Here is a 25,382-nt window from a genome sequence, read left to right as displayed (position 1 = left end):
AATGCCCGTTTCCCTCCCGGGATGGAGGGGGAGAGAAAAGGAGCCGCGGATGCAGCCCTGCAGCGACAGCCTTGTCTCCGAGTAAGAGGCACAGAGCTGTCAAACACCACCTTTCGCTTTCTCCTCGGGGGGTGGGGGGGGGAATAAAATAATGATAATTTTAAAAAGGATAAAAAAATAAAAATCGCCTCCCGTTTTGCTCCCTCCTCGTTTCCTTATCCGCGTTTTAAATATTTCTGCGTAGCGAAAGAGGGGAACACAGGACCCCTCGGAAGCCGCAGCCAAACCCCAAAAAGGCCTTTTCGAGTCTGCACCGAGATGGGAAATTATTGCATCTAACACACGAAGGTTTGCAGCGGCCGGGCCGGGAGTTCCGCGGCTTCTCCGCGCACTGCGGAGCGCTCCGCGGAGCCCGGCGGAGGCCACAGACTCCTCAGATATAATTACGCGTGTTACACCGCATGCTCGTTTATTTGCTGCTCATACAGTCGTGAAGCCCATGTACAAATAACATACATGTTTTATTTCGGTTCGATTTTTTTTTTTTTTTCTTTAGGGACAAAACGTACACAAAAGGGCAGGGCGAAAAAAAAAAAACCCCACATAATTACAATTTTATACAGTGCAGAAAGAATTAAAATAAGTGTCAACGAACTGTACAAAGTCAGGGCGAAAAAATATAGAGGGGAGAGGGTGGGGAATAATCCTTCATTATATATATATTTCTATAAAAACATATGGAGGATTGTCTTTACACAGAGACCATGATCGATTTAAAATTTACAAAGGTTAACTAAAAAAAAAAAAATCTATATGGCAAATATTGCCAACAGAGATTCACCGATTTAATACTGATCAACTGAGACTACTCGTGTCTCGATTATTAGCAACAACAACAAAAAAAAAATGTAGAATAAATAACAGAATGAGCATGGCTGTCTCTTTTCAAAGTGCCTTATTGTCTCTGCATAGGGTCTGATCCTGCAGTCTTTATGCAGGCAAAAAAAAAAAAAAATTAATAGTTTAAAAAAAAATCCCTCTGAGAGATTTTTGCCCACTGGGTGTTTACCGGGGGGAAAAAAAAAAAAAAAAATTAAAAAAAAAATCTCGGAAGAAGGGGCTCGAAGTGAGACGGGACCGACGGGGCTGGGGCGGGGGGACCCGGCGGCGAGCCCGCTCCTGCCCGCGGTGCAGCGCGGAGGGGCCGCGGGATGCGCCGGCTTTGGTGTCGGGGTCCTTTCCAGCCCCCCCCCCCCCCCCGCCCCATCCCGATCCGGCTCTGCGCCTACCGACCGGGATGGTGGCATCGCTCAATGCCAATTACAAAACTGAATTAGTAATTTAATTTGGTAATTTTTTTAAAGAAGCATCAAAACCTCATTTTTTTTTTTTTCTCAAACCCTTCGCCCAAACTCGCAGTCGGGGTTTTCGGGGCGGGGGGTGTGTGGTGGTGGTAGCGGGGCGGGGGGAGGGGGGGTGGGGGGTGGGGGGGTTGCTTTTGCTTTCCTCTCAACCCGACCCCAAGCGAAGAAGCAGAAGAAGGCAGAGACCGTCCGTGATTAAAGACCCGCGTTGGAGGCCGGGTCCGGCCGATGCTCAGCTGCGGGGCAGGCTCAGCCCCGGGGCCGCACACCCCGGTCCCCTGCCGCTCCCCGGGGCGTCTGTCTATACCTCCCGAACAAAGCCAGTCTGCAGAGACCCCCCCTTCCACCGAGAAGGTCCTGGCGGGGGGGGGCTCGGTGCCGGGGTCAGGCCTTGCCGGCCCCAGGAGGTGTTTTTTCCGCCCCGTATCACATAACGCACGGCTTGATGTCCTGGTATGTCACTTGTTGGTGGTAATAGGAGCCGCTGCCCGCTGAATGCATGGAGGAGGAGGCCATGGCGTTGAAAGAGAAGACGAATTCCTTTCTGTCGCACATGCTCGGAGACTGGGAGTGATACCGCGGGATGCCTGCGGGACGGGGAGGGGAAAGATTGTCAGCCATCGGAATTATGTTTAGTAGAGGAGGTTGAGCGCGGGGGAGAAAAAAAAAAAAAAAAGCCGCCGTCTGGGGTAAAAATTAAAAAAAAAAAAAAGCCCACAAACCAAAACCCAAACCCTCGGCAGCTCTCGGGTCTCAGCGCGAAATTGGGTATATTTCTGCATGCACGCAAATACACGGGCGGTCCCGGGGCTCCGCGGGCGCGGACAGGTGCGGCAGAGGAAACCCCCGCGGCCCCGGCACGGCGCGGCCCAAGGAGGCTTCGAGGAGACGAGATTTAGTTTGGTTTGAGGTTGGGTTGGTTTTTTTTCCCCCGTTTTGCCCTCTTGAAGGTGTCGACTTGCTTTTCCCATCGTCTCCGCCCGCGCGGATCGTCCGCGGGGTGCGGAGCGGGGAAGAACATTCGTCCACCGGGGCCGGCGGCAGAGACCGGGCGCAGAGGCCGAAGGCGAAACGCCGCCGAGAGCGGGGCTGTTCCTGCCCTTTCTGCCGCCGCTTCGGGACATAAAAACGCCCCGAAAATTTGGGGTGCGCTGGGGAGAAGCGCCCGCTCGGCATCCGCGCTCCCCGCCGCTCCGGCGCCGTTAATTTCGCTGTTAATCCGGAGCATTTCGGTTAAGGCCGCGACCGGGCCCGGTGGCTCCTCGGGACGGATTTTTGCTCCGTTTTCCAGCGGATTTGGGTGCGTTCCCCCGGAACCGGGACCCACCCGGGAGCAGGAGGGTGCCCGCAGGCGGCCCCGGCCCGGCCCGGCTCGGCTCGGTGCTGTGCCCGGGCTCGGCCCCTCCGTACCGGCCCCGCTGATGCTTTTTGCCCGTTTCGCTTCGTGTTTTTGACCCGCTAACGCGCCGTTTCACACCCGTTCCTGACAGGCGCTTCTTGCTCTCCCGAAGGCCCGGGGTGATGTGCAGGGACCCCCAAAACCTGCCCCTTCACCCGGCCACGGCTCCCAGGGCTCCCCCGTGCCCCCAGTCGCCCTCCCCGAGGTGAAGTTGGGCCGCAGGACGAAGCCCAGCGCCGGCCTCGTCCCTCCCGAGGCCTCCTCCCGGCCGAACCTCCGCCTTCCCCAGGAGCCAGGGCAAATCCACCCCCGGCAGCTCCATCCCGGGGCCGGGGCCGGGGCTGCGGGGCTGCGGGGGGCCCGGGCCACCGACTTCCGCACGGGCGGAGGGTGGAGGGAGGCGATGGGCCTGGAAAACACAACCCCGAGAGGAGCTGATGGCGGGGGCCGGGGATGGAGGACACCCGGGTGGGGAAACCCCCCTCGTTTCTCCCTTCGGATCCCTCCAAGTCCCCAAGGAGGTGGAAGACCCCCTCGGGCCCATCGCCAGCCTCGCCTCCCCGCAGCTCCCCGCCTGCCTGAGCCCACCGCTCCTAGGCCCGGCGCAGCCCCGGCGGCAGAGCAGCCGCCCGGGGCGGGGGGGGGGAGCGGAGCCCCGGCCCGGCGGCTCCCAGCCCCGCAGCGGCGGAGAGCGGGTCCCCCCCATCGAAGCGAGCCCCGACGGCTGCCCGATTCCCCCTGGGAAGGAAGGCGAGGAGCAGGGGGATGGCGGCCTCCTCCCCGGCGTGCATTACAACTGTCCACGAAGCGGGTGCGGCTCGGCGCGGCGGAGATCCACGCGTGTCCGCAGAGCGCACCCGCCCCGTCGGCAGCCCCCCCGGCCGACCCCCGTGACGGCGGTTTCGGGTCTCTCCCACGCGTGTCCGCGCCTTACCTTGCAGCTCGGCGGTGTTGTGGCTGTTTTGGTGCAGGTAGGACTGGTCGAGGGAGTGCGTGGAAAGGCTGGAGGAGAGCGGGTTGGCCGTGGGGTTGCAAGGCGAGAGGGGCTGCTGCTTGATGTAGGACGCGCCGGTGTTCAAGGCCGCCGAGGCGGAGGGCGCCCACGCCGAGGCCGAGCTGGAGTAAACCGAGTGGGGCTCCATCACGCCGCCGCCGGCGAGCAGCGGGGAGGCGGGCACGGAGCTCTCGTGGTGCGGGTAGTCCCCCGCCGAGGAGCCGGTACAGCTGCCCATGTAGGAATGCCCACCGTTGGCGGGCAGGTGGGGCACGGAGTGTCCCGCCAGGCCCATCCCCTCCACGTTGCTGGACAAATGCCCGTTCATCATCCCCAAGCCCCCTTCGAGGGAGAGGCTGTTGGGGGGGCAGGAGAGCCCGCCGGCCGAGCCCTGGAAGCCGTAGCTCTCGGGGAGATGGTTGAAGCTGAGCCCGTTCATCATGCTGTACATGGGCTTCAGCGCCTGGCATTTCCTCCTGAAACCGCGGGGTCGGCGGCGAAACGAGCCCTCCTCGAACATGAACTCGCTGGCCGGGTCGATGGTCCAGTAGTGGCCCTTGCCCGGGCGTCCCAGCCCCTTGGGCAGCTTGATGAAGCACTCGTTGAGCGAGAGGTTGTGGCGCACCGAGTTTTTCCAGCCCTGGTAGGAGCCTCGGAAGAAGGGAAAGCGGCTCTGCAAGAACTGGTAGATCTCGCTGAGGGTCAGGCGTTTGGAGGGTGAGCTCTGGATGGCCATGACGATGAGGGCGATGTAGGAATAAGGCGGTTTCTCCGGCCGCCGGATCCCCGCGTTGGTCTTCTTCGCTTTGGGACCGCCGCTGCCCGGGGCTCCGCCGCTGCCCGGAGCGCTGCCGGTCGCCCCGCCGGGAGCCGCGGAGGCGGCGTCCATGGCCGAGCTCTGCGGCTGTTTCTCGGCCACGGAGGACATGGGGCCGTAGCTGCTCTGCACCGGAGGAGGAGGGGGCTGAGAGGACAGAGCCTGCTGCGCTTCTGCAGTCATCTACGGCCAGGTCCGCGGCGGCCAGCCCCGGCCCTCCTCCGCAACCCTCCCCCACGCGCCCCCCCAAAAGGCCACGCTGCTGGGGGCTCGCCGCCACTCACCCCCCCCCACCCCCGGCCTCCTCCCGGCCCCCCGGCGGGGTTTCTTTCCACCGGGAGACTTCAACCCTCCGTGGATAAACAAATGGAAGCGACGACACCCCCCCCCCCCCCCTTTCTCTCCTCCTCCCACTTTATCCCTAAATCCGAGCCCGGCTGCAGCAGGCGAGCGAGAGGCGGAGGGTCGGAGGGGGGGGGGGGGGGCGCAGGGAGGCGGGATGGTGGGGGGGCGGGTGGAAGCGATCTGAGCTCGGCTGCTGCGAGAGAGAAGCCGGCGGCCGCCGCCTGTCCCGCTGCCCCTCGGCGGGCCGGGCTCCCGGGGCCGCCGCCGTCCCCCCCCCGCCGCCGGCGGCTCTAGCTGGGTTGGCGCTGCCGGTGCTGCGGGGAGCTGCTTCCCATCGCGGTGGCTGTCGAGTCTGCCCCCGGCCCCGCCGTTCGCCTTTTACTTTATCTCTTGCAGCGGCGTCTGCCGCTCCTTGACAGACGTAAGAGCGGAGCGGAGATCCCCGCCCCGACCCGCTCCCCCACGCCCTCCCGGGCGGCCCCCTCCGCCGTCCTGTCCCGGCCCCCCTCCGCTCCCCGCTCCCAGCTGCTGGGCAGCTTTTAAAGAGCCCTTTCCACGCCGCCCTGCCCGACACGGGGGCTGCGCGACGCATCCCTGCCCGCCACGGGGGGCGCCGCGTATATGGCGGGGGGGGGGGGGGATTGTGTCACGCGTGACAGCGGCTCTGCGTGGAGCGCCGCAACTCCCACCTCCCCCCGCCCTGCATCCCCTTCCCCCCTCCTCCCGCGCCTCTGCTGAAAATCACGGGGGAGGGTGGGAAGGGCCCCACGCGGGCCGTGGAAGGGGCCGGGGCGCGGCAGCTCGGGCCTGCGGGCAGCGCGGAACTTCCGCGGGCGGCGCGGGGCAGCGGAGGCGCTTCCCGACCGCGGCCTCCGCGCTGCGCGGAGCTTCACCCACTTTAAACCCCCTCTTCGTGCGCTCTTTTAAGCTCGGCGGGCCCGGGCAGGATGTTTATACTGCGCAATGTAAACACGGGCTCGGGGGTGCTTTAATAAAAAGAAATCGGCGAAAACTCTTGCTGCCTCTCGAAATGCCCTTTTCTGCCTCCGCCGCCGGTCCGGGGATGGGAACAGGCTTCGGACCCCTCATCTGCTCCGAGGCTGCTTTAGGGATGAGGGTGGGTTAGTTTTTTGGGTTTGTTGGTGGGGTTGGTTTTTTTTTTTGGGGGGGGGGGTATATAAATCTGTGCTGAAGGTTTACAGCTGAATGCCAGGAGCCTGATGCTCGGCTTTGGCGGATGCCACGGGCACACACAAGGGGTGGGGGGGAAGGAGAATAGGAAGGCAGGGGGGCAAAGACCCCTTGTTCTCTTCTCTCCCCCCCCCCCCCAAAAAAAAAAAACCCCAAAACAAAACGCTTTTGAGAATCGCCCCACCAGGAGAGCTATCACTCGCTCTTCAAGGTAAGTCGCTTTAAACCTTTGTCACCTTCTTATGGATCGCGCGTGGAAACCTGCGCTCCGAGGGGGGGGGGTGGGAGGGTGGGTGGCACGGCTGCAGGAGCCTGGGCTTTTCAGGGCTGCTGGCTGGGAGCGGAGCAGATGTGCTGGCTGCTGCAGCCTGCTCGCTTTCAAGATTAGGGAAAGGAAGAGAGAAAGGAAGGGGGAAAAGAAAAAAAAAAGAAAAAAAAAAAAAAAAAAGGAAGGAAAAACTCCCCCACGCCGCTGCAGGCCGCACCGCAGTGCTGTGGGTCCGTCCCGCTGCACCGTCTGCAGAGAGAGAGGGGACACCCGGTCTTCAAGATTCGCTTTTAAAGTTTTTAATGATAATTTAAGACCTTTTAAAAGAAAGATAGATACCGATCGGGTTCCCAAACTCCCTCCGCTTTATTCGCGAGCAGTTGTGAGCAGCCTCCGGGGCGCCTGTCACATCTGTGATACAACCAAGAGGGATTTCACATCAGGGGCTTTTTTTTTTTTTTTTTTTTTTTTCCCCCCTCTCTCCTTCCCCTTTCCATCTTCTGCCCCCTCTCCGCAAAATAATTCGTCTTGCAGAAAGCACCGGCCCTGCTGTTCCCGGGGCAAAGGGGGAGTTTTGGGGACGGGGACAGGCAGGGGAGCGCCCTGGGCAAACCCCGGGCCGGGGGCAGGTACCCGGGGAGGGGATGGGAGAGGGAGGAAGCAGTTATTTCTGGAGCTTTTCCCTTGAGGAGGAGGAGATCGGGCTGCTCCGGCTGCCCGGGGAGGCGGCGGCCGCTGCTCCCTCCCGTCCGGGGCCGCCGGGCGCGGAGCAGAGCGGCTGCTCAGGGAGAGGGAAAATCATCCCCCAAAATTGCTTTTTTCGGGAAGCGATTACCTTCCCCGGGTGCTTACAGCCCCGGGGTGGCTGGTACAAAATAAACCCTCCGCTTTTCGCTGGATGGTTTTTTTTTATTCTTATTTTTTTTTCGGGGAGCGCATCGTTAACCCCGAGCTTTGCTCCTCATCGAATGCTCTCCCATCTCCCGGGGGCGAAAACGGTTTTTCTTCTCTTTACATCCCTCTCCGACTGAATGTCCCCTACTTGCCCCCAAAACACCCGGGGCTGGGGCTTGAAACACAACACAAACTGCTCGTGTAAAACCCACGTTCAAAACTGTCGCCACCGGCAGCGTTTCCACTAGGAAATAAAATATTTCCGAGCAAAAAAAAAAAAAACAACCCTCTCCAAAAAATCAAACCATTCCTCTTCAAAGAAAATCAGTTCCTGCACGAGTGCCCTTTCCACCCCTCGCAGTATCTTTTCGGAGTGTGAAGGTTTGATTTCCGATGTATTTATTATAGCCAGCAAACGTTAAAATGGAAATATATGGAAATATATCGCCGCGTGTTTTATAGGCCTCGCCGTGGGAATAGCAGAAACCTTGGAGGGTTTTAAAGCGAGCCTGTGAATTAAGGAAAGGACGGTTTTTGGGGAGGAAAAGCCGGGCCGTGTCGTGTGTGATGTACGAGGAGGAGGATGGTGTGCGGGACGGACTGACCGTGCCGGCCTTGGAGGGATGGAGGGGAGAGAAACCCGCCGGGAGAGGGGTTGGTGGTGACACTTTATTGCTTATAAAACCTCCTCGCAGGTCCCAGAAGCACTTTCCGATTCAAGATGGGCCTCGGATGGGTTTTTGGAGGGGAGAGGACGGGAAAGTTTCTGGGTTGAAGATGCGGGTTTGCCCCCGCAGATGAGCGGGACTCGCTTTTGCTGTCGTTTGCTGGTGATTTGGGTGGTTTAATCAGGTCCACCCTCAGCCCCCGGCGGGGGAGAGATGCGGGGGCGGGGGGGAGAGGGGCGGAGAAGAATCATCTAAAACACTTGGCTCTGCTAATCCCGGCACCGTTTGGAGCCCGTTTTGCCGGCCCGGCCCCGCATATTCCCCGCGACCACCCCCGGCCCCGCTGCGCTTCCCAACCGGCTCCTTCCCAAACCCGCTCCCCTTCCCTCCCCCTCCCCAAAACTCGGCAGTGTTTTGTGTAAAAATAGACAAATCCGAGCTTTCTTCCTTTTCCTGAGCCGAAGGTATTTTTACTAGCTAATTGCTTAAGTGAAGTCAACTTTGCAACCAGGCCGGGTGTAATCCGAGTATGGAAATGTATATAGGTGGTATTGTTATAGGCGGGCTGGGTGCTGCTCGGAGAGGGGCCGGGGTGTTCCTGCGAGTCCGGACCACCCAGGGCGAGGGGAGTGACCGCCTCATGTCCCCCTCCCCGCTGCCCCTGCTTTGCATTAACACCACCCGCAGGACTCCCCCCCCCCCCCCCCCCTCCCCCTTTGCCCCATCACCAGGCTTTTTCCCTCGGCTGGGGTTTTTTTTTTTGGGGGGGGGGGGGTTGTTGGGTTTTGGTTTGGTTTTTTGTTTTTCAGTCGCGGCCATCCCCGTGGCCGCTGGCCTCAAATCCGCGGCAAATCGATCCCTAAATATTTGTTTAAGGCCGAGGGGGTGCGTTCAAGCGAGGGGCTCAATGTTGAGGAGGGGGGCGATGGGGGGGGCGGTGAACGGGCGGAGGGAGAAGTGGTATTTAGGGGGTACACAGGCACTCCCCAACAATTTTTGCGGGTACATCACACGGCAACGCTTTGCCTCACGCGTGTGTGTGTGTGCCCGGTCGCTGGCCCTTTCCTGGTGGCACCCACAGAGCATCCCCGGCCCCTCGCATCCCCGGGGCACCGTGCGGGCAGAACCCGGCCTCCGGCACCGAGTGGAATCCGGAGGAGGTTTTGGGGAAAAACAAGCCGAAATTGGGAGCGGGTGCGGAGCAGAGCTGCTCAAGTGCCTAACGCGGCTGCGGGGAGGTGCGGGCTGGCTGTCAGCCGCCTCAACTCAGGCAGAAGTTCAGGCTTTGGTCAGAAAGGGAAAAAAAAAAAAAAAGGGAAATCTTACATTTCTCCCACCCCCCTTTGTCCCCCTTTTCCCCCCTCTGCCCGTCCCGAGACTCCCCCCCCCCCCCCCCCCAAGCCCACATTTTCCATGACGTCCTTCGATGAAATATTACAGCACAGGAATTTACAGCCGCCTTCAGCGCAGGATTTTTTAGGCGTTTTCTGGCAGGACCCAGTCCCTGCAATACAAATCGGTTCCAGCGATAATAAGCTCCGAGCGCTACCACTTAGGCACAATCGCTTCCCACAGAGATCTTCAAAATATCTCCGGGTATTTATATCCCTGCTCAGGGACGGATAGCTAGAATACTTTCCCGGAGGGATGCTTTTTTGACTGGCTCAGACCCGAGGACCTGGGTACCGAGAGAAACAGCTGGGCTGAGCCGGAGCGGAGCTGGAACCTGGCGAGTGATGCTCCCGGCCATCCTCAGCAAACAAGTCCGTCTTTAAAGGCAGCCGGAATTGTAAATCCAGGTGTAAATCCAGGTGTAAATCCAGGTATAAATCCAGGTGTAAATCCAGGCTGGCACTGCTGAGGCATCCATACTTTCTCGAACAAGTTTTCTTCCCTCGGGGGGGGGGGGGGGGGGTCCTCTGGGGATGCCCCCAAACCAAACAGGACCCTCGGGAAGGGATGCCCTCCTCTGCCAGCTCCTTGGCAGAGTAGTGTGACATGCAGACAAAATGGTGAGCCATTTCCAGCTTTTTTAGCCCCAAACTGCGGCGGGTTAGCGGTAAAATGGGAACGGCGGTGCCAGAGAAATATTTCGATCCGCAGAATTTTTGGGGGTCGGGAATCGCCTCCAGCCCCCCGACGTGTCCCGGAGCGAAAAGCCCAACCGGGCCGAGCCGGGCCGGGGAGTCCCCGCCAACCGGGGAGGGCGAGGGGCTTCCTCGGGGCTTAGCCTTCTTTCCAGGCTGATTTAACTTTTTTTCGTTGTTTTCTTCACAACTTTAAACCAAACCCCTGTCGAAATCGCACCGGTGAGCCGGTGCTAGCGGAGGAGGGCATTTTTAGAGTCGGGCAGGCGGGGGTCACCGATCCCCCGTTTCGGGGTATCACACAAAATCCGTCTGTACGGAGAGGTGAGAGAAATTAAAACGGAATTGCCCAAATCAAGGAGGAAACCGTTATTTTCTTGCACGGGTACTACAAGCCGAAGGGACGGTATATTGTCGGGCTAAATAATAACCAATCTGGCAGCTTCCCCTACACTTAAATATAGAGAGAGATGCGGAAAATAAACCCGACGGGTTTGGGGAAGGATACGGCCTCCCCGTGCCGCCCCTCGGTGCTCAGTCCCGGGGTACAGCAGTGTCTGGATGTGGCCTCCCGCCCCCGCTGCGGCGGGGTACCCCGATCCCCTGGGCCGGGGGTGTGGGCAGCGGGGTCCCTAAGAAGAAAGCCCCGGGGGGGGGGTGTGGGGGGGTGAGGGATTGGGGGGGACACGACACCCTCGCGGTCCTTGCGACCGTGCAGAGCCCCGGGTCGGTCCCCGGTGCTGCGGGTCCGGGTGGTGTCCTCGGAGGGAGAAAGGACCTTGTGCAGCACGATCCTCCCCGGGACCACCGAGGCAGGAGCATCACCTGGCCCGGAGGCAAGTGGGGGTGCAACACCCGGGCGGTCCCCAGGGCAAGTGTCCCTGGGGTCCCCAGCATCGGGGTCCACAGCAGCAACCACTCCTTCTGCCTTGTCACCTGCCGAGCGGGGAGAGGGGGCTGCGGAGGCAGAGCCATTCACGCAGGAGGCGACGGTCCCCCGTGGGGAGGCATGCAGCCAGCGAAGGATGCTGAGCGCAAAGCTCCCCCGGGAGAGCGGGGAAAGGCTGGCACCATGTCCGGGCCGTGACAGCGACCTGCCGGGAGGTACCGACCTGCGCAGGTACCTGGCCGGGGGAGGAAAGCCCCCGGCGGGTCTCGGCGTGCGAGAAAGTCCCTGGTGCAGCAGAGGAGCTTTGTCCCTCTGGTTTCTGCCCACGGAGTTCCCACGCTGTCCCGGGACTGGCCAGGTCCGCCCCACTTGCAAAAGCGTCTTTTGCTTGAGGGACCCCAGGAGCATCCCTTTTGGGGGGGGGGGGGGGGGAAGAAACCCCAAACAAAAAAACCACCCCTGGGCCGTTTCCCCGGGTCTTTTGCTGCAGGGAGAGGGGCTGGGCTGCAGAGCGGCCTTGCAGCCCCTGCTCGGAGGGGCAGCACACCGCAGGCGGAGGCGGGGGCTGCACCGGCCAAGGCAAAGGCCCGCGGCCCGGGTCGGAGGGGCTGCACCGGGCTTTGCCTGCCCGCCCCGGGGACACCCCCGTGTCCGCACCGAGGTCAGTCCGCACAGCTACCGCCTGTGTCCCAGGGCAAACTCCTGATTTTTATTTTTTTTTTCAAACCTTGTTTCTATAATAAATCCCGCATCTAAATGCCCCCCCCCCCCCCCCCCCCCCATTCCCCAACCCAAAGCGGGGGGAGGTTCGGGACTCCTGTTCACGAGCACCCTGAAAAATCCTCGCTGGAAACAACCGCAGTTCCCCTCTCCCTGCTCCCCTCTTTGCGGAGAGGTAGGGATGGCTTTTCTTGGAAGTTGTCCCGGCAAAACTGGTTTTCCATCGTTATTTTTATTTATTTTTTAATGAGTAAACTCCCAATTAATGATGTGTCGCTTAATTGGTGGACCCTGGCCGCTCTGTAGTGCACCAGCGGGCTCTGGAGCCACACTACGGGGTGCTGCAGATTCGTGACCCCCCTTTGCTTTGCAGTCACCGGCGCAGAGAGTTAAAACACACCAAAAATTGGTTAAACATCTTTCCCACCTCCTTAGAAAAACAGAAGAACGCCTCGTAAAACGATCCCTTTTGTACAACCGGTCCCTAGTTAAATATTATAAGTGAATTTGGGGAGAGTTTAAAAAATGTTCTGCAGGGAACAACGTGCTCGGTTGGCATTCCCGGGAAAGATGCTCAGTGGATATATGAAATGCCCGACCCGAGGTGTGAAGGCTTTCCGCAGCACTGGCTATTATGCCCAGAAGTTAACCGATTTCTGCAGTAAAGCAGTTGGGATTTTTTTTTTTTTTTTTTTTTTTTTTTTTTTTTGTGAGAATCAAGACTGATAACGGGAACAAGTACCTTCATCTTCCCGCTGCGCATCTGGGGGTTTTGGGGAAGGGGATGTCCGTGTGTGAAAGCCAGAGAGGAAAGGAGAAGAAATCTATTTAACCCTCCCACCAAAACTGGCGCAGAACTCACTAAAAATTCGAATAACGAACCCAGAAATGGTTTTGCTTTTCCTTTTTTTTTTTTTTCAGAATCGCTCGCTGTATTATAAACACCGCCCCCCCCCCCCCAACGCGTTTTGCAGAGCGCCCTCAGCTCCGCGCTCTTAATTTTCCTTAAATTCCAGTTCTTAAAATATACAAAGTCATTTTGCATCTAACTCCCTAATGGGTGAATGGGGGAACTCCTGCCTGGCCCCCAAGGTGCTGGAAGCAAATCCCTTTCTCCAGCAGATTTTGCGGGCTACCTGCGAGAAAAGATGCTGCCCGAGGGTTTAGGTTGCAGCACAATAATTTTTCTTACAAGATCATTCCTTTCTCCTTTGAAAACGATCGAATTTAAACGCTTCACTCAACACACCGCGGGCTCAAAGACTTTTTCTCCCCCCCCGCAGCGGTGGTTTTCCCACCCCCCGAAGGGAGGGTTGAAGCCGCAGCCGCGGAGCTCCTGCGGGGACGGGGTCGGGGGAGCTGCCGGTGCCCGGGGCAGAGGCAGCCCCGGGTCGCCCGTGTCCCCCGTCTCCCCCCCCCCCCCCCCCCCCCCCGTCACGCGTGGGACGGGGAAAACCACGGGCGGTGCCGTCGGGGCACGTTGCTGAACATTTAAACCGTATCGAAATCTGCCTGCGCAGCCCTGGCATCCCGACTAAGGTTAAACTGCTGTGATTAAACCCACTACAGACGTGTTGTGCAATTTGCGCTGGCATATCAGGAAAGGGGGGTTTGTTGGGGGGGTTTTTTGGTTTTTTTTTTTTTTTTTTCTTTACATCGGGAAGAGGTTTTAGAGCAAAGCTGGAGCGGAGCCCTGGGACTGGTTTGTCCCGCAGCCCCAGAAGAGGAAAACAGAAGTGCCTCCACGTACTGAAATAGATAAATGGGTATAGAGAAAGACTGACCTGGAGGGGAGAGAAGGAGAGAGAACAAGAGCGTGAGGAAGAAGAAAGACAGAACAGACAAAACAACATACAAAACTACATACAGTAAGACAGAAAGAAAAAAAAATGAGACAAAGAAAAAGAGATAAAGAACGAGAACTAGAAAGAAAGAGAATATGAAAAAAGAGAGAAACAAAGAAAAAGGAGAGAGAAAAAGAAAGACGAGCAAGAGAGTGGGAAAGAGAGAAAGGTGAAAGAAACGGAGAAACAGGGAAATTGAGAGGCAAAAAAGAGGGAAATAAAGAAATGAAGAGAAAGAGAAATATATAGAGAAAGAAGAAAACCTGGAAAGAAGGAAAGAAAGGGAAAAAAGAAAAAAGAGAGAAAAAGACAAAGAAAGGGAGAAAGAAAAAGAGAGCAAAAGGAAAATAGAAGGAAAGAGGGAAAGAGGGCAAAAGAGAAAGAAAGAGAAAAATAAAAAAGAAAGAAAGAAAGAGAAAGAAAATGGAAGGAAGAGAGAGAGAAAGGAAGGAAAAGAGAAAAAGAGAAAAAGAGAAAAAGAGAAAAAGAGAAAAAGGGAAAGGTTAAAAGAGCAAAAGAAAGGGGAAGAAAAAAGAGAGAAAGGGAGAAAAGGGGAGAATGAGAGAGAGAAGGCACGAAAGGAAAAAAAAATGCAAGCAAGAAAGCAAGTATGAAAAGAGAAATTAATTTTCTGTAAAACCAATAATAAGACATAGACAATATAATTTTCCCGTGGAAAACGGGTGAGCCGGGAGGGACACGCTCCGGCGGGCGGAGCGCCCCGGAACCTGCCGGCCCTGGTACCGCGGGCAGCCCGCTGCCGTGCCCCTGCCGTTAGCCGGGCCCCTGGGCGCCCCGAAACGCAGGCAAGACAGAGTAACACCCCGGGTTTAGGTTTGGGTAGGGGGGGATTTGGTTTCATGTTTTATTGTTTCCCTAATTTTTTCCCGGAGAAGGGAATTGCCGGTGCGTGAACGGCTCTGCCTATACCCCCCCCACACACACACCCCCCCCCCCCCCCGGGGCAGGGGCATGAACGAGAACACAGGTTGAACACTGATTTTCGCGTGGGTTTTCCACGCAGCTCCTGCTCCTGCAGGTTGCGCACGCTGCTCCGCGCCCGTTAAACCCGACTTAATACCCGCACCGAAAGCGGCGCGACCGGCTCCTCATTGACTTCACTGGCTTAGTAGGTGGCCGTGTATATTTTTGTTGAAGTAGTGTTTATGTTAATGAAAAAGGCTGAGATTACAAACAGACCACTGAATGCCCGGGATGTTGCTGCCGGATTGGTCTAAGCTGTGTACTTTAAACCTAATCAGTTTTTTTGGGAGCAAATATGATTTTTTTTTTTTTTTTAAATTTATTATGTTTAGCAGAAAGATATTTGGGATCTTTGGGGAGCCCCGTGCCGCCTTTTCCCCCCACCGGTTTCGGGGCTGCATTTCCCGGCGCGGCGGGCAGGGATGGAGGAGAGTTGCAGTGAAAAGCATCTCCAAGAATTAGCCATAAAAAAAACAACGCAAACGAGCCCTGGGCTCCTGGAGGAGGGCAGGGGAAGGGGGAATGCGCCCGAGTATTCCCTGACCCCGCAGAGGGGTTCCCGGTGGCAAACGGGTCCCCCAAAACCTCGGCTGTGCGGGGGGAATCGCGGGCGCAGTGGAGGCGAGTCGTGCTCAGGGGTTTGTCCTTGCCGGGTAGAGCTTGGCAGAACTTGAAATTATCCCCGGTAATTTACCCATTTAAAATGGTAAAAATACTAATTATAATAAAAAACAAATATGTAGTTCCAGTCCTTTTAAATGCTAACTAAGCAGGAATCAATTAATCAATTTACGTAAAAATAAAAATACAGAAAGTTGTTGGGTTTTTTCTTTTTTTTGGGGGGGGGGGGAACAGAAATCATCAGCCTGTTACTTTGATTTCAGAGTCTGACTTTGGGGTGAGTCTCATTCCATTTTTCTTAACAAAACCCCTCTCTCCAACATTATTCCTGCTCCCCTCAACTGTTTCTGTCTCCGCGTGCATCTGCATGCTTGAATTATTGACAGTGATAGTTAAAAAAAAAAAAAAAAATCAGATTTTTGCAGAATCTTTTTTCCCCCACACTCGATAATTTCCCAGCGTGGAGGGATCCACTTTGGATCCCAGCGAGAGGGCTTCTCCCCCCAGGAGCTCTGTGAGCAAACGTGCGCGCAGCGTTTGGCATCTCGTTCCTTTTCAACACTTTCCTTTTGTGGGCAAAAGCTCTCGGCGGAGGAGAGCAGAGCCAGGCAGACCTGGAGGATTTGTACATTCTGATGTTTTACTACTGTTATGATTCCTCATTGACTAAAGCACAAAGAAAATTGGAGCGTAAACAAGTCGCTGCTGGAAGGGGACGAGGACAAAATTTAGGGCGATTGAAATTTTAGCAGAGACGGGATTCAAGAAAACAAGGGCAAAAAGGAAAAATGAGAAAACCCTACACAAAGTTTTCCCCACGCAATGGTTGTGCTGTGCTGGAGCTGTAGGGAGGATTTCCCCCTGGGTTTGCAGGGGCAAAAAAGCACTCTGAAAACACCTTTTTCTCCCTTAAAATATCTGTAGGGGATTGAACCGTCTCCCTGCAGAAAGGGGAGATTCTCAGTGCAGGGCTCAGGGCTGACCACTGAGGGGGTTTCTTTGTTCTCTCTTCACACCTGGAATTAGCCTTTATTCCGTGATGCTTTTTTTTCCCTCTTTTTTTTTTTTTTTTTTTTTTTGATGGGGGAAACATTGTTTTTTCCCAGTGACATTAAGCGTTTCTGTAGGAGGGATTATCAGGGCAAAAAAAAAACAAACCCCAAACCCAGTAGAGTAGATGGCTTTGGAGAAACTGTCACCAAAAGCAAGCTTGCACCGTTAGAGCCAGGTAGGCCCTGCAGAGGTGCCGGGGGTTGGGGGCAGCAGGGCAGGGTGTCCAGGGGTCCCCCAAACACACAGCCCCTGGCTGGTGCTCACCCTGAAGCAGGGACAGCCCTTGTGCCGGTCACTGCGGGCAGCCCCTGTGTGGGGACCAGCTAAAGGACGGGCACAAAGGGCTGTCCCCTACCCTGACACACACGTGTGCGTGCACACACACACACACACACACTCACACACTCACAGAGCCCCCCCCTGCAACCCCCACATCTGACCGTGCTGCTCTCTAGAAGCACTAATGATGCCGCAGACCAGCTATGCGGTGTGAGGCAAAAGCAGATGAAAGTGATGTCACATTAATGTCAGCTCACAACTCGAGCCCACACAGCCTTGATTGCTCTTATTAATCTTGCCAATTTGTCTGTCAGCACTTGGCTAATCCCTAAATAGCCTCCCAACAGGTGCTTTATGCTTCCGCCACATCCCTGCTCCCCGGCACCCCCCGCTCGCCCCGCTCGCCCTCCCCAGTGACACCGGCTTTCTCCTGTCCATCTGGGACCAGCTCTTTTCCCCCGGCTGGAGGGGAGAGAGGCGACTTTGCAGATGTTGTTTAGTCTGTCCAAAGAGGGGTCGGAGCTTTGGGGTTCCCAAAAGGAAGTGATGACCAGGCAGGAGGGGGAGAGGAGATGCTGGAGAAACGGGGCAGGGGGTGGCAGAGGAGAATTACCTGGTGGTAACGGGGAGGGTGAGCAAACCCTCTGCATGGGGTTAGCCCCACATCACAATTAGAAAACACATTTATAGCACCCTTTGCCTCAACAGTAGTGGGCCGTGTTGCTTTTATTTTTCATGGGTTTGGTGGTTTTATTGAGAGGGAGAGAAGATTAAAACAAAAGATCTGAACTGAAGTTGCAGTGGAAAAGCCACACTGTACCCTAAGCAGTTTTATCCTGCAGTTAAGCTGAGGGTCGATTATTTTCTTTGCTACACTATCAGAAAACCCACTGCCTTATTATAGTATATATTTAGCCATGAAGTACCAGATGCATACTGAGTAGAAGACTAAAATTATTGTGTTTCAAGGCTTAATCTTCCGAATGTTGTTATTTAGCACAGCAGTCCTAATCACAAAACACAGATTTTGTGTTTAAAACTATTAACGGCTAAACCCAATTAACTGCTAAACCCCATTAACTGCTAAAGTGGAGTCCGGGCTGCTTTGTTCTCTCTGCATTAAGAAAACAAGTATGTTTTATTTCTGTTTGGCAACTCGGCTGCATTAGATGGTTTGCACACAGATTACAAGCCCCGTGCGTTGCAGTGGTCTCCTCCCACGATTCACCTGGGAGATGCTCTGGTCTGGAGGAAGAGCTGCCAAACTTGGCTTCGGTGCAGCAGGCTCTGATTTTATATCCAAAGTTGGCTTGGGCTATTTCCAACCTTGCGCTCAGCGCAGCAGGAAGGAAGAGCTTTCAGGAGCATCTTCAACCATTTCTCTGAGAGCCTGGTCCAAAGTGGTCCAAGTCACCAAGGGAAGTATATTCACTAATTAAGCTCAGGGCTGTTCGTCATTAACGCTTGGGTGTTTCAGATCAGATCCTAAAAGCTCTCTAAAAATACCATTCACGACTGCAAGCTGTTTCACTCCATCCTGACCTGGATTTATTATCAGGAGACAGATAGATTTTTTTTTTTTTTTTCGTTCTCCCCAAGCCATTTATTTCATCCAATAAGACTATCCATCACGGTGCGCTGGAACCGACCTACGATCCGAGGATATTCTTAGATACGCAGCATGTCAGGAAACGGCTAGCAGCCCCGCATGATGCAAATATTTGGACGAGCGAGAGGTAGGAAGGATTGTCCAAATGTTTACTAAAGGCTGTTGATAGCCTAAGGATTTATAACTGGTGTATAATGTCTGCCCCCACACAGCTCCTCTAGCAGGTGCATCCAGTTTCAACATGACACATGGTATGTGTGTGCTCTGGGAAAGGGGATGCAGGAGAAAGCCTGTTTCACAGGTCTCGGCTCCCTTTTCCCAGCTCTGTTAAGCTGCTTACTGGTTTGGAGCGCATGGAGCAGCAAGACGGGAGCTCAGGATCCACTCCAGTGATGTGTACCACTGATAGCAATTCAAACCATTACTAACATTTAAAAACAAAACACAAGCATCGAGCATGTTTAGTTGGGATTTCCTAAGTGCAACCAATGCTCTGAATTATTTAGGGCCATCAAAATATTCCCTGTCACACTTGTTCAGTATCGTGGCAGAGGAAATCCATGACGTTGTTCTAGTTATTGTTCTTGGCATTTCACTTCCTAATTTCCACCACTGGGATTTGATCTCTTCTGTCTCACGGTAAGCCCTAATTGCCACTACAGGCATATCAGAAGTGCTAACAGACCAGTTTTAACCATTTCTGGTGGTCAAAGAGCTACAGCTTTCCAGTGGTGGTGCAGAACCCACTGGAAATGCCCCACACCTATTGCCAGGTAACCTCTACTTCTGCCCTTCCAGCCAAAAGAGCAGCGTGCATCCAATACAGGGCAGCCTGACTGATTAGAGCTGGAAATGTAGTCAAGGGAAGATTTAGTACCTTGCCCAAAGCCAGCTCTGGTGCCTCGATACCCCATGCTGTAATCTACTGTCCTAATGCCACTGCCTCAGCAGGTATCTGCATGATCCAGAGAGACCTCAGAGGGCTCCAGCCCAAACTTCTGCTCAAAGCAGGTCCATCACCAGTGCTAGATCAGGTCAGCCATGGCTTCATTTAGCTAAGCTTTGAAAACCTCCAAGGACAGAGTCCAACAACCGTGTATATTGATAGTCCAGGTAGCAGAGGAGCTGTCAGAGCACTCGTGTCCATCCAACCAGGTTGCCAAGCTCTGCTATCAAAGCAGCAGCCGTTTTGGCTGTAAGCGTTCCTGCTACCATGTTATTGAGAAACAATATCTTATGAAACAGGAGGAATGAGCATAGAGTTGAGTCACTCAAATCTGGTAATCACCTTCCCCTCTATTATTTTGCAAGTTTTGACTATGCTGGTAACATGAACGTGTGCATTTAGCATGTTGCAGATGCTCAGACAACGTGCTTTTCTTAGTAACGGACGGGAATTGTATCTGCTGCAGAAAAGCCTTTAATTCATTACAGCTCTGGACTAGTACAGTTTACCAACTGCTCAGAAGGGGAATACAATGGCCCTATTGTTTTGCCAAGGGAAGATTTCTTAGTTGCATGCTGTTGTGTAAACTGTATGTTTTCTATTTGTTACCTGATTCACTTCAACGAGCTTCCTTAGATAGGGTTAAGACCGTGTGTTGTCCTGCGCTGAAGCAATGAAAGAAACTGTTGCAGGCTGTTGTGGACCAGATTATTAGTGTTACCTCTTTTCATTTGTTTAAAAAACTAAGAAGAGAACTTGGTGTTCTTCTAGGGAGAAGAAATTGCGTAATAAAATATATGGGAAAAAAGTGCGTGCTCAAATTCCAAAGTCATCTGTTGTGCTCGATGAAGGTTTTTTATATATTAAAAGAATTCAGTCCTGGGTTTGATGTCACATTCTCAGTGTGACCTTAGATGTGGAGTCATAACTCAGGCTAATCTGGACTCCTCTCTCCTTGAATGTATTTCTCAACAATTACCCACCACTGCTGGAAACATGTTTCCTAGGCAAGCATCCTGAGCCGCCGGCTGGCTCCAAGTCAGAGGGATGTAAGGAAGAACCAGTCACATTTGGTAAACTGGCTGGTTGATAGCTCCAAGTTCTCACTGGGGCTGGTGGCATCTGGACCAGGTGCCCCAGGGTTCAGCACTGCAGGTGTAGAGAGGTCAGAGGCAGAGAATTAACTGCAGCATTGCTTTTACTGCAAAAGTGACTCTTTCTGCAAATGCATGTGCTGCTTATCTTGTGGTCATAGTGTGCACAGTCCAAAGCTTTCTTGATGGTCATGCCAACCATGCTTACGCATCGGTATCTTCAGTTTTTCTTAGCTGTGAGCCTTGGGATTATATTTGTACCCCAGTGGGGATGTGCTATGGGGCTGGAAGAGTCTTCCTGCAGGTATCCCTCCATGGAGACTGGGGGGGGGGGGGTTGCATATCAGTGTGGCTGGTGGTCCCCTTTCCCCAGGCCCAGGGCTGGCTCAGTGTGTGCAGCATGGTAGGAATGTGAGGGATTAGGTGAAGGAAATGGCAGGCTGGGCTGGTGGGGACATACACACCGTCCTCCCACCAAACTGCCTGAAGAAATCCCCCCTGAGGACAGAATTCAGACTCTGCCTGTTTTATCTTTCCGTTCTGCGGGGCCTCTGGGTTGGGAACTCATCCTCTCTTTTCCAGCCAGCTGTTTTGTGGATGGGTTATGACTTTTCAAACACTGTAGATACAGTAATTTGGAGATTAAAAAAAAAAAAAAGGTAAAAAGATTGGATATAAGTCAGTGCAGCCCAGAACTGCAGTCCTAAAACCTGAGTTTGCCTGTTGCCCGAACCTAGAAGCACCCACATTGCATAGGGTCAACTGCAGGCTCGAATGTCTCTGGCAGAAGAGAGAACCTGCTGCTGACCCATTGCAGGTCTATTCTCTAGACTCAGAGCAGTTTTAGGAGAGAAAGGCTGCCAATACCAGCTTTCAGAGAGGGTGTTGAGGGATGGAGGTCACTCTTCTGTTTTAGCATTCGCTGCTCTCTCCTCAAAGCAGCTGCACTTGGAGTTGTTGGCTTTAGGTAGGTGTATGCTCACCTGAGTGGGGGAGAACAATCTGGTTTTGAAGCCCTGACCCTTCCCAAGCCCTAAAATTTAAGCATCTCACATGGGCTCTTCTCACTTGGAAGCACTGCTGCTCTTCGTCTCATCTTTGCTACTGAAGTCCAACCAGGAGAAAGTTGCAAAAACAGTAGGTTTTGGCCCAGGGTTAACTGAAGCAGAAATAAATGAGCTCAGTCCCTGGTATATTCCAGCGCGTTTGGGCTTGGAGGCTATGAGCGATGGCTTGTGGTCCAGACCAGCATGGTGCTTTTAGCTATATATAATTACATGTTTTTCTAAAGCAAACCATTACTGACAGATTGAAAGGTTTTTATTCTACAGGATTTTTCCTGCCTCATCTGCCAGGGAACATGCAGGACTCACTCGATCTCTGCTTCCTTGGAGTAAATCACAGCGTGGGGCTGCCTTATCTCAACCAGAGACCCTGTACAGGAATGTTGCACTGTCCAGCCTTTGGGCCACCCACCCCTGATCCCAGGCATCAGCATTTGCTTCAGGCTCAAGCTCTGACCCTTCAGAGACATATTTTTGCAAGGTCAGGGGGTTGGGTGGTAAAGGGGGGGCGGGGAATAGCAGAGAGACAGTTGAGGCTGGCTCTGCAAAGAGATTTCAAGGGGATGTTTACACTGGCCATTAAGTGCAGACTTGAGTCTGTTCTCCTCTCCAGATTTGCTGCCCATCTGTGTTGTTTGCATGCAAACATGCATCAGGCACAGACACAATCCCAGCTTCAAGGTCTTCTGGGTGAGGGTGGCCCGTGCATGCTCTGCACCTTTGGTCCTTGGTCATGCAACTTGGTCCAAGTGGACCAAGGAAGGATGGGGTAAGGCAGCCAGCCCTGCTAGGCGTCATCTTATCCCTGGTTCTTTCGTAGGGCAACAAGGATGCTTTTAGCATGAGCTGCAACTGAGATGCTGTGATATAATCAAAAAGTGAAGTATAAATAAGCAGAAAAGTCATATGGCAGGGGGGCACATAGGAGAAGGGGAGAAACAGCTCTGTCAGACGGAAGTAGATGGGTCCCCATCTCAAATGGATGGAGATACAGCTCTGTGTATTGCTTTCATCCATCATAGAACATTTATTTTCACGTCATGCTGTGGTAATTAACCACCTGCTAGCTTGTCAGCAGGAAGGATTGCAGAAAATACTATTGCACTGGTCAGCTAGAGTCCGTTTTGTACACATTGATGAACCATTCCCCCCCATGTGGAAATGTTGTCCTTTGGGATCAGGTCAAAAAATGATTTCATGTGAAGTTTCTTTGTGAAATTCCTGTTGCATTTGTCTGGAAGGGCCAACTAACTGGCTTCATCCAAGAAATAGCTGTGGAAGGGGTCAGTGAATGTGGTCTGACTGTTCATCAGTAACAGGGAGAGACTGTTTCCATGTGCATCACATCACTTTCCAAGAACATATTTCAATAAAGAGAGGGGAAAGGGAAAAAAGAGAATGCTCCAAGCAAAATTCTGATTTTAAGTTGCTAAACTGAAATCAAGTTATTATTTTTTGCACAATCACTTCTGTATAGATCCTTCTTGAATGAAGAGGAAAACATAATTTCCTTTTCTCTAAGGGCTGGTCTCAACAAAGACTCCAATCCGTTGCCCAGTGAAATAAGGATTCAGGGTCCAATATAGAGGGTTGCATGATGAATTATTCCCCAACTACTCATTAAAATAAGCTACTCCAACTCGTACCAAAACTTTTAAGCAAGCAGCTCATTTTCAGAACCGAACTACTGAGCCTGAAGTCCAGGAATTCAGCCCTGCCCATCACCCAGCTCAGGCTGCACCTCTTTGCGATCCTGTCCCATTTCCCACTGAACATCCTCAGGGCTGAGCCACCCACCGCACCATCCCTGAATTCAATTTCCATTTCAACCCTTGCTTTCCTCTGTGGCAGATCATGGGAGTCTCCCTCCCTCCCTCCCTCCCTCTCTCACTGTGCAGCTGCTCAGCTCTGCGAGGGAAAGGCTCCCAGATGTGCTTGGGAGGGAGCGGGCAGAGTTCTGAATTCCACTCCTTGCCGGGTGGACTCTTTGTATATTTTTTTTTTTCAGGAGAAAATATGTAGAAAGTCCTTGGAGAAAGGCTGGGGACCAGGCACGTCCCTGTGAGCGTGCTAACCACAAGGCTAGGAGGTCCTGCAAGTCATCTGCCCTTGGCTTGCCTTTGCCTGCAAGATGGACCGGCGGCTGATGGGCAGCTCTTGGCATCATCGGCAGTTGAAGTCCGTCTGCATTACACAACAGGTCCCTAAAACCTTTCCTGGAGATGGCTCAAGGTGACCAGATCCTTCAAGAAAATGAGGCTTTACTCAAAAGCCAGTAAGCGCTGCAACACCTAAACACCCACATTTGGTATTTTTGGCTCATAAATGATGTGCCATATCAGATCAATAAATATTCACACAGTTGGAAGTTTTTTATGGAGCTGGTTTCATTGCATTTTAAGAGCATTTAGCTGTGGTACTTGGTAGCTACTCGATTATTGCATGAGACAATACATTTATGAAGTGTTGGCCTTCATTTAGTTAATCATTTCATTGATGTGTTAATATAAAAATGGTTTGAAACTAATTGTTTCCATGGAAACAGGAACCCAGCAAATGATTTCATATCACAGCTTGGCAAAAGAAAAAGAAGAAACTTCTGTAATTGTTCCCATTAACCAAGCATAAAGGATTCATGCTCAATCTCCTCTACACTCTGCTTCACTTCTGCTGTGAATTAGGGGACGAAAAGTCAGCACAGAACCACATAAAAAAGCACCGAAACAAGCTGCGCTTTATTGAGTATTTGTAGTTCTGCCACCAAAACCATTTCCCTTCTGCTTTACAGGTTTCTGGCCAGCAACACCAATGACTGTCACGGCTGACCTGTTAATTCAGAGATGTCATGCACGGGGGATTTAACCATGCACGAGCTGTGTCCCTGCACTAGGAGGGAGAACATCCCCGACCACATCGCAGGACTGAGATGTGGGTTGGAGACAGACAACCCTCACCTCAAGGGTGAGTGCTTAGAAAGTGCAGGCAAAGCCAACTTTTGGAGCACATAATTGGGGCAACCCTCCCCAGCAACCGAGATAGGCTGCCATGCAAATCTGTGTGTGCACAAAATAACCCAAACCTCATCTTTACTGAGGTTTTCCCCTCTTCTTCTATAGGACGTACTGATGACTGAGTCATAGAATGATAGAATCATAGTATCATAGGATGGTTTGGGTTGGAAGGGACCTTAAAGATCATCTAGTTCCAACCCCCCTGCTACAGGCAGGGACACCCTCCACTAGATCACGTTTCCCAAAGCCCCATCCAACCTGACCTTGAACACTTCCAGGGATGGGGCCTCCACAACCTCTCTGGGCAACCTCTTCCAGTCCCTCACCACTCTAACAGTAAAGAATTTCTTTCTAACATCTAATCTAAATCGACTCTCCTTCAGCTTGAACCTGTCACTTGTCCTGTCCCTACACTCCCTGATAAACAGTCCCTCACCATCTTTCCTGTAGGCCCCTTCAGGTACTGGAAGGCCGCAATTAGATCTCCCCAGAGCTGCCTTTTCTCCAGGCTGAACAATCCCAACTCTCTCAGCCTGTCCTCACAGGAGAGGTGCTCCATCGCTCTGATCATCTCCGTGGCCTCCTCTGGACTCACTCCAACAGTTCCATGTCTCTCCTGTCCTGGGGCCCCCACAGCTGGACGCAATACTCCAGGTGGGGTCTCACAAGAGCGGAGCAGAGGGGCAGGATCACCTCCCTCGACCTGCTGGTCACGCCTCTTTTGATGCAGCCCAGGACACGGTTGGCTTTCTGGGCTGCAAGCGCACACTGCCGGCTCATGTTGAGCTTCTCATCAATCAGTACCCCCAAGTCCTTCTCCTCGGGGCTGCTTTCAATCCATTCCTCGCCCAGCCTATAGTTGTGCTTGGGATTGCGTCGACCCACGTGCAGGACCTTGCACTTGGCCTTGTTGAACTTCATGCTGTTCACATGGGCCCACCTCTCAAGCCTGTCAAGGTCCCTCTGGATGGCATCCCTTCCCTCCAGCGTGTTGACCACACCACACAGCTTGGTGTCGTCGGCAAACTTGCTGAGGGTGCACTCAATCCCACTGTCCATGTCACCGACAAAGATCATCTCAAGGGCTTTGTTGGTTTAGAAACCCCCCAGCAACACTGTGCTAGAGGGACTCACATTTTCCAGTTCTCTGAATTTCCCATCAGACCACGATTTCCTCATCCCAGGCAGCCCAGTGAGGAGCAGCAGGTCCTAGCAAGGTGCTTTATGGTCATGGACCATCA

At 53.7% G+C, this 25,382-nt stretch overlaps 1 protein-coding gene and 1 long non-coding RNA gene across 3 annotated transcripts in view; one reads left to right on the top strand and one right to left on the bottom strand.

Annotated features, from left to right (window-relative positions):
• Positions 1–502: 502 nt before the first annotated feature.
• On the bottom strand, positions 503–4,942 carry FOXF1 (forkhead box F1). The gene is made up of 2 exons (XM_075765514.1): positions 3,698–4,942; positions 503–1,951 (listed from the first exon to the last, which is right to left on the bottom strand). Exons 1-2 carry the CDS (start codon positions 4,755–4,757, stop codon positions 1,791–1,793), a joined length of 1,221 nt encoding a protein of 406 aa, XP_075621629.1. The 5' UTR covers positions 4,758–4,942; the 3' UTR covers positions 503–1,790.
• A 997-nt stretch (positions 4,943–5,939) lies between these two features.
• LOC142603741 (uncharacterized) overlaps positions 5,940–25,382 on the top strand; it is a 37,274-nt gene continuing 17,831 nt past the window's right edge. Inside the window, exons 1-2 of one of the 2 annotated variants that reach the window (XR_012837629.1) lie at positions 5,940–6,321; positions 23,919–24,091. This is a non-coding gene — a long non-coding RNA (uncharacterized LOC142603741). The remainder of the gene's footprint in view (positions 6,322–23,918; positions 24,092–25,382) is intronic. The other variant, XR_012837628.1, reaches the window with a different exon arrangement.

Source organism: Balearica regulorum, chromosome 13 (assembly GCF_011004875.1).
Source record: "Balearica regulorum gibbericeps isolate bBalReg1 chromosome 13, bBalReg1.pri, whole genome shotgun sequence".
NCBI classification, from domain to species: domain Eukaryota; kingdom Metazoa; phylum Chordata; class Aves; order Gruiformes; family Gruidae; genus Balearica; species Balearica regulorum.
This window is presented reverse-complemented; position numbering and strand designations above follow the sequence as displayed.

Coding starts and splice junctions, on each gene's coding strand:
- FOXF1 (XM_075765514.1), bottom strand. CDS start 4,757: ATGACTGCAGAAGCGCAGCAGGCTCTGTCCTCTCAGCCCCCTCCTCCT. Junction 1,952..3,697: donor CAACACCGCCGAGCTGCAAG/GTAAGGCGCGGA, acceptor CCCGTCCCGCAG/GCATCCCGCGGTATCACTCC.